The 12760-nt window shown below is 27.6% G+C and overlaps 1 protein-coding gene across 1 annotated transcript; it reads right to left on the bottom strand.

Moving 5' to 3' along the window:
- Nucleotides 1–2509: 2509 nt before the first annotated feature.
- Nucleotides 2510–7291, bottom strand: LOC117921915 (receptor-like protein EIX1). Its single transcript, XM_034839863.1, has 4 exons — nt 6286–7291; nt 4562–4773; nt 4281–4509; nt 2510–3435 (listed from the first exon to the last, which is right to left on the bottom strand). The coding sequence occupies exons 1-4, from the start codon at nt 7289–7291 to the stop codon at nt 2510–2512; spliced, it is 2373 nt and encodes a 790-aa protein (XP_034695754.1).
- Between the last annotated feature and the right edge of the window lie 5469 nt (nt 7292–12760).

Here is a 12760-nt window from a genome sequence, read left to right as displayed (position 1 = left end):
ACAAAATTTTAAGTCCTAATTAATTTTAAAAAAGTTTTTAAAAAATAAATTAGTTTTTTTTTTCTTATACAAATATCTAATAACTTAATTTACCTAGATTTAATAATTGACAATGATTAACCATTTAAAATTAAATCATAATAATCCATTTTTTCTTATTGGGTTGGGTATCATGTGGGTGGGCTTCGGTTGGTTGTGGGTGAGGGGAGGAAGATGGGAGGGTTGGCTTATGACATGTGCCACGAGAATAAATCAATTTATTAAAATATTAATATTTATCTTTTATAAATTTTACTAAAATATTATCATCTTTAAAAAAAATATACATAATTTATATTTTTTTGTTATGTATGTGGTTTATTGAAATATTTATTTTCTATTTATTTCTTATAATTTAATATTCTTTTTTAAAGTACATAACTATTTGTGTGAAGTTGTAAAATATTATAATTCATAGCTAAAATATTAGAAAAATAAAATAAAATAAAATAAAATTTCAAAGACCCCAAAGTTGCCAGAAAATGGTCCCCTTAGGGAGGCAAAAAAGGCTTCATAAAAATTATATATGTTAAAAAAGGGCGGCCCAAAATTGGCCCAGAGATGGGACCCATAAGAGAGCCCAAAAGGTTAGTTGGTGGGGGAATACAAAACTAAAAAAAATAAATAAAAAGGGCCAAACTGGCCCAGCCCAGGAAAAGAGTTGAATTATTTTTACTTTATTTGTAATAATAAAATTATTATTTTTAATTTATTTTTATATTTTATTAAAAACTATTTATTTTTAATTCAGTTATAAAAATAAAGTTATTTTTTTAATTTGTAGTAAGAAACAAATTAAATTTAATTTATATTATACAAATTAAATTTACAAAATCAAAATAAAAAATTAATTATAAAAACAACTTATAAATCAGTTTTTTGTTTTTTATTATTTGAAAAGTGTTTGAAAATAGTTTACATAAATTTATTTATTTGTTGATATAATTTTTTATTCCATTCTCGTTCCAAACATGATAATGAATGAGATATTCATTTTCACTCCTTATTTTGCATATCAAATATGATAATGATGAATATATTTCAATAAATTTATAAATTTTATTTTATTAATATTTTAATAAAGCTCTAAATTTTAAAACTTAAAAAATAAATACAATTTTATTGATTTATTAAAATATTAATATCTATTTTTATTATTTTTATTAAAAGATTACCATTTTCTTAACAAAAAAATACATAATTTATATTTTTATTATATATGAAAAGTTATCATTATGTTATTTATAGAAACAATTATTATCCATTTATTTTGTATTTATTTCTTATAATGTAGTATTTGTTTTAAAGTAAATAAAAATTTATGTAAAACATTATAATTTATAGTTAAAAAATTTGTCTACAAGTTCAATGAATGGTGGTGGATAGTACCATGCTTCACAGCACCCTGTCATTTCCTGATGGAAATGGCCATGAGCAAGGAAATGGTATCTTGTATAAACCATAAAAACACATTATTTCTTCTTGCTTTTCACCCTTCAAGAATCTATCATCTATTTAATTTGTTTGAAAAAAAAAAAAGTAAATTTTTCTTTCAAGAATTATAAATTTTAGCCATTTTTCTTAATAATTAATCAAGTTTTTGAACTTGGGAAAAAAATTTTAAAAATGGAAAAAAGAAAAAATATTATAATATTATAATATTACGTTCATATTCTATTTAAATATTATAAGCTAGTGGAAACATAAATGAAAATTACATATTTAAGAGAATTAAAAAATTTTAAATTAGAACCAATTATTTTTAATTTTAGGGGCTATTATAAATTCTACTAGCAAAGAGAAAAGACGGTGTGTTTTTCTTAGTAGTAGTTAAACAGGCTATAGAAATTCTGTCTCTGAGTTAAGAGAGATTCTGTTACATCAGGGGAGTCCCAGTATAGAATAAGTACATCATACCTAATATTGCTACTGTGCAGAATTCAAAGTGGTGGGCATGACCAGGCTGAATTGTTTATATATTCATGTTTCAGTAATTAAATAAAGGCCATTGTGTGAATTTTACCTATTCTTGGTTAATTAATTTGTTTTTATTTATATATTTGTGTTGTGTTGGTGGCACAGGAGTTTCTGGAAATCATCTACGATCTATATTGCTTTAGAACTTGAATAGGGCATAATAGATGTATTTGCTTTCAGTGAAAATTCAGAAATCTCTTTGGTTATGTTCATGCGGAATTTCACAATATTTGGTTGTACAAGGAGTTTAATGATTGATAAGGAGCTGGGAAATATGATAAGCAAGACTTCTGAATGTAGAATGAATAAGAGGTGTCAAGTTCTTTTCTAAGCCTTCTGCCAATGCCAAAACGCTGCAGATTATAAACAAAGGATATGTTCTGAAGTTAAAATAAATTAAAAGCTAAGTCTTTTCTTCTATTGCAACTGTGATGAAATTCACTTCCAAAGCTTATAATGATACATAAAGCATAGAAAGATCTACAAACAAAATTTATCGCCTTCTAGGATGATTTTTGGCATAGGTTGCTCTTCCTCTCAACAACCATCTGACAATTTCATCTACAAAATCAAAATAGGCCTCACACCAAGATTTCCTTGTTGCCAAAACAAAAAATGGAACTAGGATGCCCATGGCAAATCCCAAGCCAATGCTCAAGCAAAACCATTGATCAACATAGCCACCATCATTTTTGTCACTAACAACACTTTGCCTTTTATTTGGATCTTCATCCTGGCATTTTGTGGCCAATGGAGCTCCACATAGATCAGGGTTTCCCACAAAGGCCAGCTCGGGGAAGGTTATCATATGCCCTATAAAGGGGATCTCACCATAGAAATTGTTATTTGATAGATTCAAAAAACTCAAGAATGACAATGAGGCCATGCTTGAAGGAATGGTGCTGGAAAGCTTATTGCTTGACAAATCAAGAGATGACAATTGTCGCAACATTGAAATGTTTTCAGGAATTTGGCCAGTGATGTGATTCCTCGACAAGTTCAAAACCACCAAACCAAACAATTTTGTTATTTCTTGGGGAAACTCTCCACTTAAATTATTGTCGGATAGGTCAATGCCTACAACAAGAGAAAGAGTCTTGGTATATTCAAGACTTTGGCCTTTGGCAATCACAACCAATCGTTCTTCATACAAGGAGTCGTCATTTAACCCATATATAATCAATTGCTCTTGAGCCATGGCTTTAAGCTCAACCAAAGTGATTGGAATTTTACCCATCAGATTGTTTTGTGCAATGTCTAAGACATGCAAGGAGCTTAAATTTGAAAGCTGGGAGGGAAGTCTTCCACAAAACACATTCGACCTCAAGTTGAGTATTACCAGATTTACGAAAGCAGCTCCAATCCATGCAGGAACCTCACCCAACAATTTGTTGTAACTAAGATCAAGAACTTCCAAGCCTGTTAAATTTTGGAAAGATGAGGGAAGCTCCCCTGAAAGCTTGTTGTGGTTCAAGTGTAGTGATTGAAGCAGTTGTAATTGACCCAACGACTTTGGTAGCATCCCAAACAAATTGTTCTTTCCAAGGTCTAGAACCAAAAGGCTAGAACAATTATTTATGGTAGAAGGAATGCTTCCAGTCAAATTATTCCTTGAAAAATCAATGACTTGAAGAGAGAATGTGTCCTATGGAATCTGGGATGGTCCCTGTTATTCGATTACCGAAAGAGAAAGGAAATACAAGTTCGGTAGGGATTCCCTATGGATGGGATGGCCCTGTTATTTGATTACGAAAGAGAAAGAAATACAAGCTGGATGGATTTCCTATGTTTGAGGGATGGTCCTGTTATTTGATTATTGGAAAGCAAAGGAATTCAAGTCTAACATGGATTCACCTCTGCTCGATGGAATAGGGTCAGAAAATTTATTATGGGAGAGATCTAGAAAAAAGACCCCTTTGATTGAAAAAGGAATAGGTCCTTCAAAGAGGTTGGACCTGAAATCAATCTGTGATTCACCATAAAAATTTAATGAATTTGGTAGCTGACCTTGTAACTGATTGTGGAAAGATTTAACCATGCAATTAAAAGAAATATTCCAAAACCAGTTTGGAATGGGACTTGAAATGCTGCAATTTGAGAAACCAAGATTCTGGAGGTTCTTTTGAGACTGAAGCCAAGCCGGAAATGAAGGACCCAAGTGGCATGAACCCATACGAAGATTTTCACTTGGAAAGGGGGATCCCAATTGGGACTAACATTCAAATGGAAAGAATTGGAGTCCATGTATAGATACTCCAACTTACTCAGATTCCAAAAATGTTGTTCAGAGAGACTTCCACTCAAACGATTGGAAGAAACATCCAAGACTCGCAGTTGAGAAAGTTGTCCAATACTATCTGGGAGACTTCCACTCAAATGATTGGAAGAAACATCCAAGCCTTGCAGTTGAGAAAGTTGTCCAATACTATCTGGGAGACTTCCATTCATCTCATTCAATCCAAGATTCAGATATACTCCAGGTGTTGCAATGTCCTAAAGAAGCAGGAATGGGACCTTCAAATTTGTTACTGGATAAATGGAGTACCCTAAGATTTTTAAGCTCACCCAACCAGTTCGGCAATTTTCCCATCAATTGATTGTAGTACAAGTATAATTTCATCAAATTAGGCAAAGGACTTTTAGAACTGCAGGTTTCAAGTCCTTTGATAATCTCAGGTAAACTTCCATTCAAGAGATTATCTCTCAAATCCAGATATTTTAAGTTGCAAAAGTTTCCAATGGAGCTTGGAATTGAACCTGCAATGACCAAGAATAAAAATATGTATTAATTAAAATTATGTAACAAACAAATAATAAAAATAGTAAATAACAAAAAAATTAATTCATGAACAATTAGTTTAAAGAAAAAGTAAGAAAAAATATTAGATTTTTTTGGGTACTTTTTTTTATCTTTTCTGATAACCATGAAATAAAGTAATGGATTTCACTGTTATAAGACTAGTAGGATTAATCATTGACATTAATTGTTTCTTTAAGGTTGTGTTTGGATAAGCTTCATATGTTTTATTTCTAAACATAGAAATTCATAGAAACTCTAATATAAATAGTAAACTACCATAAAAAATAATAATAATGATATTCAAAAATTGTTTTAGAAAACATACATATTAGAAATTTTTTACTACCTTAAATTTTTTTAAATTTCAATAACAATATTTAAGAACTTGAAATGCATATCATATTCACTTAATGTTCAATTTTATGGTTTTAATTACTAGTCTCAACCATGAAATGTCATATCTCAGTATATAAATTACAATAATTTGATATAATAGATGAATTAGTGAGAGAAAATAGAAATTGAAAATATGTAGGAGATGATTGAAGGGTATTTGATGATAAAGATTCTTAACAAACATAAATTGTCAAAATAGGAATTTAATTCTTTTTGGAGATACAAAGAAAGTAAATTTTTAAATTTTAATACAATGTGATTTTTTAATTTATTAGTTACAAGCTTTTCAAATATAAGCGAATAGTAAATAATAATTATTTAAATTTTACAGGAACATGAAGTACTTTAAATAAACATAACAATTTAGAATAAAATTTTAATAGAATAGTTTAAAAGAAGGTATACCATGAGAGGTAAAAAATGGAAAACATTCAGTAACTAAAATTAGTAAAATATTAAAACATAAGTGACAAAGCACATCATATATCAATTCAACCATCATATAAATATTCAATTTAGTACACGCTCAAATTATTATCCTCAGGAGCAAAACAAATTGAAAAAAAGAGAGTTATGTCAAAATGAAATGAAAACATTCAAAAAATAATTAATATAACAAATTTATAATTATTGGCAATAATAAATAATAAATCATTCATCAACTAATTTAAAGTAAAAAAGGAAGTTAAGGATTAAAAAAAAAACCATACTCCTATAAGATACAATTTTTTTTAATAGTTATGTAGACAAACACTTTTTATAATTACTTGCCTTTATACAAAAAATTGTCAAATAGCATTGATACTTCATAAGCAGAAATGGTTAAACTATATACTTTTTCTTAGATAAAAAAGAAACTAAATTTCCTTCTAAGAATTTAAAATTCAAAATAATATTTTTTTTTAATGAGAAGAATTTTGTTTCCAACAAGTGAACCAAATATACTGATTATTTGATATTTGTATATTGACACATATTCAACACTTATATACACAATCGTGAACTATACTTAACTATACATTAACATATCAACAAAGAAATATCAATTTTTCTAATAACACAAAAAAGCTTACCATGTAATTCATTATAAGCCAAATTTAGAACTTCTATCTTTTTCCAACTCTTCCTCAATAGTTGAGAGATACTGCGCCTGAGATTGAAATTCCAAGATAGATCTAAGTATTGCAAATTGGGTAGCTCACCAAGACCAAGTGGAATTCTCCCATGCAATTGATTGTCACTTATATCAATGGATACAAGGTTGCTAACATTTAAAAGCCATTTAGGAAACTTGGAATTGAAGTGGTTCGAGTTGATAGCTATAACAGCAAGTGAAGTAAGATTAACAAAGCTTGGGGATGGAAATGAGCCAGAGAGGCTACAACCACCTAGATGCAACTCAGTTAAACTTGGAAGCTTGTTTGCCACCTCAACCCACCGACTTCCTACCAATGAAAGGTTAACATAATTCATACCAAGATACTTCAAGGAAACAAGGCCAATCACCCATTCAATATTTTCAACAAATAAATTATTAAAATATTCAGAATCAATATCGTCAAGATACTCAGAAGAAAGATCGAGATATTGCAAGCTAGAAAGATTCCTTAAATTTGAAGGAATTGATCCACTAAACCCAGCACTCGATAAGTTTAGATATATTAAATTCTTCAGATACCCAAAGAATTGAGGAACTGGCATGGCTTTGAATGAGTTGAAACTCAAATCTAGATATTTCAAAGACTTGAGTTTTATCAATGAAGGACTAATTTCTCCACTCAAGTTCATAGAGCTCCAGTTCTCATATACATTCTCACGAGGATAAGGGTTATGAAGATCAATTGAAATGACAAATCCTGTGCCATTTTCGCAACTAATTCCTTGCCAGTAGCAATAATTGCTTCCTTTCCATGATGAAAGCCGATTGTTGGGATCTTTGAGACCACTTTTGAAGTCGATAAGAGCCTTTTGTTCATATTGAACATTGTTGTCGATACGGGTATGACCATTACATGCAAGTTCTGTTGTTATGAAATAGAGAATAGCTAAAATGAAACCAAGAATCGAAATTTTCTCCATGTAAATATGCAATTCTCTAGTAAGGAGCACCTATAAAAATTGAATTCCAATATGTAGTCAGCATTTTATTGAATTGAATTAAAATTTTATTTCCAACATAAAAATGAAAACACTGGCAAAATCTAAAAGACAATTGCACAACATAAAGAACTTATTTTAAACAACACATTTAACAAACATCGCCAGTCTAAAAAGATCTACTAATAGCATATGTAAATATATATTAAGAAAAAGTTATAATCATCTCATAGATCAACCTTACTTTGATTGTCGAGAACGAAATAACCTTAAAGAGTTAGAAGGATTATATAGAAAAGCATATTAAAAATAATTTATCAATATTAGTGGAGTTGAACCTTACTTGAAACTTCTTTCTCATTTCCTTGCTTTTTCAATTCAACAAAAATATATAGAAGGTGGTTTAAAGTAATGACAATGATAGCCTCACTTTTTTTCTTTTTTTTTTTAGTATTATATGAGTTGTATCATATTAAATTCTAATTGAGTGGAAAATGACCTCAGTCCTTGTGTCACCATAGAAACCAAGTGTCTTGATTGAAGAACTTGACTTAGACAAAAAAAAAAAAAAAAAAAAAAAATGTGTGGATAGAAAAGCCATAACTTGGCACTAAGTCAAGGTTAATAAGATTAAGATAAACATGAAAATTCATTTATGAATTAAAAAAACTATACTCATTCTAGACGCAAAAAAATCTTAATTGGAAGAAACAAAAAATGTAAATCAAGGTATCAAGAATAAATAAAGAGCTTAGGTCATTTAGCATACAAAAATACTATTAAATCTATAAGATTGTTTGGTGGTGTAATTTAAAAATTTATAGCATTATTTGGCCTTTTGTTTGAAAACAATTTTTAAAACGAAAGTTAAATAGAGAACAATTTCCAAAAAAACAAATAAAAATTATTTTCACTTGTTTTTAAAAGCAAAAGAAAACATAAAAGAAATAAAAAAATTATTTTTCATTTTCTCTTTCTTTTTTCATTTTCTCTTCACCAATCAATACCAAAAAATCATCAAATATGATATTTCTCTTAATTACACATAATTTTTTATTTTCTTTAACTTATCTAATTTTTTTTTTTAAGCAAATAGATTCCAACTCAAGTAATATTAATATATAGGATTTATTCATTTTTAAAAATAAGTTGAAACTGAAAATCAATGTAATTAATACTAAACAGTAATCAAACTCAAAGCTAATCCAATTAATATTAAAAAAAATTCATGAACCAAAATTTATTATGAATAACTTTTCTAGTTTCTTCATTACACGACTATATTTTTATGAATTTTTTTACTAGGAAAATAAAATGTAAATCTAGCTAGACCTAATACTTCAATCCTTTATTGAATCTAATAATTTTTAAAAATAATTTCAAACTCACATACTGACTCAGTTAATAACATAAATTTATAGACAAAATTGGTATAAGATGACTCTATTGTTTATTTTTTGTGTAAGACTATAATTTTCTTTTCTTTTTTTTTTAACTAGATAAATAGACTTCAAATCAAGCAATACTTACTTGCTTTGGATTTTTTTTTAAAAGTTTATTACTTTTAGGAAAGAATTTGGGACTCAAAAAACAACTTAATCACCACAAGAAATTCATGGACTTTAGTTTATAATAACTCTGGTTCTTCTATGCATATAACTATAATTTTATAAATTTGCACAATAGATAAATGGACTTCAAATGAAGTAAGACTTGTGTTCAATTTGTTAGTGAGTATAATATTTTTTATAAATAATTTGAAACTTAAAATAGACTAGTGAGTACCAAAAAATAATAGATGAAAACTGGTTCAAAATGAGTTGTACTAGAAAATAATTGACCAAAGTTACCTAAAATTAATTTTGATTCCCTTATTTCTCCTTTGCATATAGCTATATTTTTCAAATTTTCTTAGTAAACAAATAGATTCTAAATCAAGTAATATTTTAAACTTAAATAATCCTCTAACTCCAAGGGTTGTGTTTACAATGTGATATGTTTATAGAAAAACCTTAAGAAAATAATTTTTTAATTTAAGTTCTTTTGCATATTAAATAACATTATTTTTTCATAAATATTAAAATAGAAAAATGTATATTAACAATTATATGCTTGATTAAAAATGTGCTTATAGATTAGCTCATTAGTTTTATCTTACAATGTAAAAAGAGTGCTATTGAAGAGAAAAGATTATTATTAGTTTTTCAGTTTATAAAAATAGTCTTTAAAAAAAAAATACTATTTAAGGTTTAAGGATAGATTCTACTTTTGAATCTTGTTTTGCCAAACATTTTATAATCATTAACGAGTTTTACATTATATTAAATGAAGAATAGCAAAAATAAAAGCAAGAATTGAAAATCTTCTCATCTAATACTCAAAACTTAAAATTTTCAAAAATTATTATTCCAATCACGAGATGCTAAAATCTTGTAAATAGATACTGATATGAAATTTTAGTGAAACTTTATTCATATAGGATAGTTACTAGAATTGAGCTATGGAGTAGACAATGAGTTAGATGCAACTCAGTTAAAATTGGAAGCTGGTTTAGTACCTCGACCCATTGACTTCCAATCAATGAAAGGTCAATAGAAGTGGAAATGGAGAAAGAAAAAAAAATGTGGCAATGGGGTATTCAGATGTGGAATATAATTAAATTTTCGAAGACCTTGACTCTATGCTAATAGGTTTAAGAAGAAAAATAATCAAAATTGATTTACAAGTTAAAAAATACATTTGTTTTAGACTTTAAAAGACCCTGACTAGGAAGGGGAAAAAAAAGGTGTGAGTGATGTATTCAGGTTTGAAATATAATTAACTTTATATATATAGTCTTAAATTTTAGAAGACCTAGACCTGAAGTGGAAAAAAATGGCAATGGGGCATATACTTTTAAACTTTGGAAGACCTAGACTTGGAAGGAAAAAATGGCAATGAGGTATATAGTTTTAAACTTTGGAAGACCTAGACTTGGAGGGAAAAAAAGAGGCAATGTAGTATTCAAATGTGGAATATAATTAAATTTTCAAAGACCTTGACTCTATGCCAATAGATTTAAGAAGAAAAGTAACTAAATTGATTTACTAGTTAAAAAATACATTTGTTTTAAACTTTAGAAGACCTTGACTAGAAGGACAAAAAATGTGTGAGTGGGGTATTGAAGCTTGAAATATAATTTAACTTTATATATATAGTCTTAAATTTTGGAAGAGCTAGACTTGAAGTGGAAAAAAAATGGCAATGGGGCATATAGTTTTAAACTTTGGAAGACCTAGACTTAGACGAAAAAAAATGGCAATGAGATATATAGTTTTAAACTTTGGAAGACCTAGACTTGGAGGGAAAAAAAGTGGCAATGTAGTATTCAGATGTGGAATATAATTAAATTTTTAAAGACCTTGACTTCGTGCCAATAGATTTAAGAAGAAAAGTAATCTAAATTGATTTACTAGTTAAAAAATACATTTGTTTTAAACTTTAGAAAACCTTGACTAGGAGGACAAAAAATGTGTGAGTGGGGTATTAAAGCTTGAAATATAATTTAACTTTATATATATAGTCTTAAATTTTGGAAGGCCTGACCTGAAGTGGAAAAAAATGGCAATGGGGCATATAGTTTTAAACTTTGGAAGACCTAGACTTAGACAAAAAAAAAAAAATGGCAATGAGGTATATAGTTTTAAACTTTGGAAGACCTAGACTTCGAGGGGAAAAAAGTGGCAATGTAGTATTCAGATGTGGAATATAATTAAATTTTCAAAGATCTTGACTTCGTGCCAATAGATTTAAGAAGAAAAGTAATCTAAATTGATTTACAATTTAAAAAGTACATTTGTTTTAAACTTTAGAAGACCTTGACTGGGAGAAAAGAAAAAGGCATGAGTGGGGTATCCATATATATATATATATATATATAATCAAAATTCATTTCCATGTTAGAAAACTACATTTGTTTTAAAACTTTAGGAGACCTTGGCTTAGGTCATTCAACATACCAAAATAGTATTGAAAAGTATACAACTCATTGTGGTATAAAAGAAAGGTCTATAATGATTAGGCTATTAATTTTATCTTACAAAAAATAAATAAGGAGGATTATCGAAAAAACAACGTCAATTACTCTTTGTCCCTTAAAAAACTATTTTATTGCACAAACTATTTTGTATGAGACTTAAAAACAATGATATACTTTACATCAAGCATAATCGTGGATTGTAAGTATAATTTTCTTTGATCTAACTTTTTTTAATGTCCATAGGTATTTGGTGACCATTAAAAGAGTTTTATATAATATATATATACTTATAATTAAACCACTACAAAGTTAAAAGGCATTCTAAATACTCTTTTAGCTCCAAGCTTGGAATATGATATGTTTACACCAAGAAAAAAGAAACCTTTGAGAAAGTTATTTTTTGAATTTAAGTTCTTTTACATATTAAATAAAAATATTCTTTGCCTAAATATTAAAATAAATAAGTTTTATATGTTTTAAATAAAATATTAGATGAAATTTAAAGAAACTTTGATAGACCTTATTTGGCTCATAGTTCCTTTTTTTTTTTTTTTTAAATAACAAGTATATGCTTAAACTTAAGAAATCATTTTTAACTTTAAAGGAAAATAGTATTAGAAAATAATTTGATCCAATCCACAAACTTAATTTTTGATGTCCAAGTAATAAAAAACATACACATAATCATATCGCCTTATGCCGTAAAAGATTAGTTTCTTCCAAATTTTTATTATTATACAAATTTTAAATTACATAAAAATGGAGAATAAATAACCATTTAAAAATAAAATCATAATAGTCCATATTTTTCTTGATCATGATCCACAATAAAGAATATTTATTTTGTATGAAGTACAGACCACTTTGTAAAAGTTTTGTCATGTCACAAGGTCATATTGATAATAAGCCCATGATAAAGAATATTTATTTTATATAAAGTGTAGACCATGTTGTTAAGTTTTGTCAAGTCAAAAAGTCTCATGATGTTTAAGTAAAATTTCTAAGGATGAATTTATACGGAATCTAAAAGACCTTAAAATTGAAATCTTATCAGTCTTTATTTTATTTGATCATGACCAATACTAAAGGAACTTTATCCTCTACATAGTATTAACTATGTTAACAAGTCAAAAAGCTAAACCATGTTCAAGTAAAACATTCCCCAAAATTTAAAACAAAAATGAAAAAAAAAATACCTTGACTTGGTCATTTAATTTTCTGATTAAGATAATTTTTCTTTTTATAATATTGGATAAAACAAGTTTCTACTTAGTCATCAAAACAATATTTTTATATCATGATACAAATCCATCATATTAATAATACACTAATTTAAATTAAAAGAAAATTGTTAAATAACACCATTGTTACGATAGTGGAAGCTTTGATGCAAACACCGTTAATGAAGAACACAGAGATAAAATAATCAACAC

This window comes from Vitis riparia, chromosome 9 (assembly GCF_004353265.1).
Source record: "Vitis riparia cultivar Riparia Gloire de Montpellier isolate 1030 chromosome 9, EGFV_Vit.rip_1.0, whole genome shotgun sequence".
In the NCBI taxonomy this organism is placed as follows: Eukaryota; Viridiplantae; Streptophyta; class Magnoliopsida; order Vitales; family Vitaceae; genus Vitis; species Vitis riparia.
This window is presented reverse-complemented; position numbering and strand designations above follow the sequence as displayed.

Excerpts from the sequence above, each read along its gene's own strand:
- LOC117921915 (XM_034839863.1), bottom strand. The coding sequence starts at position 7,291 with ATGGAGAAAATTTCGATTCTTGGTTTCATTTTAGCTATTCTCTATTTC. Across the intron at positions 4,774-6,285 it reads GGCTTATAATGAATTACATG|GTTCAATTCCAAGCTCCATT; the intron begins GTAAGCTTTTTT and ends TGGTCATTGCAG. Across the intron at positions 4,510-4,561 it reads GTGAGCTTAAAAATCTTAGG|GACATTGCAACACCTGGAGT; the intron begins GTACTCCATTTA and ends CTGCTTCTTTAG.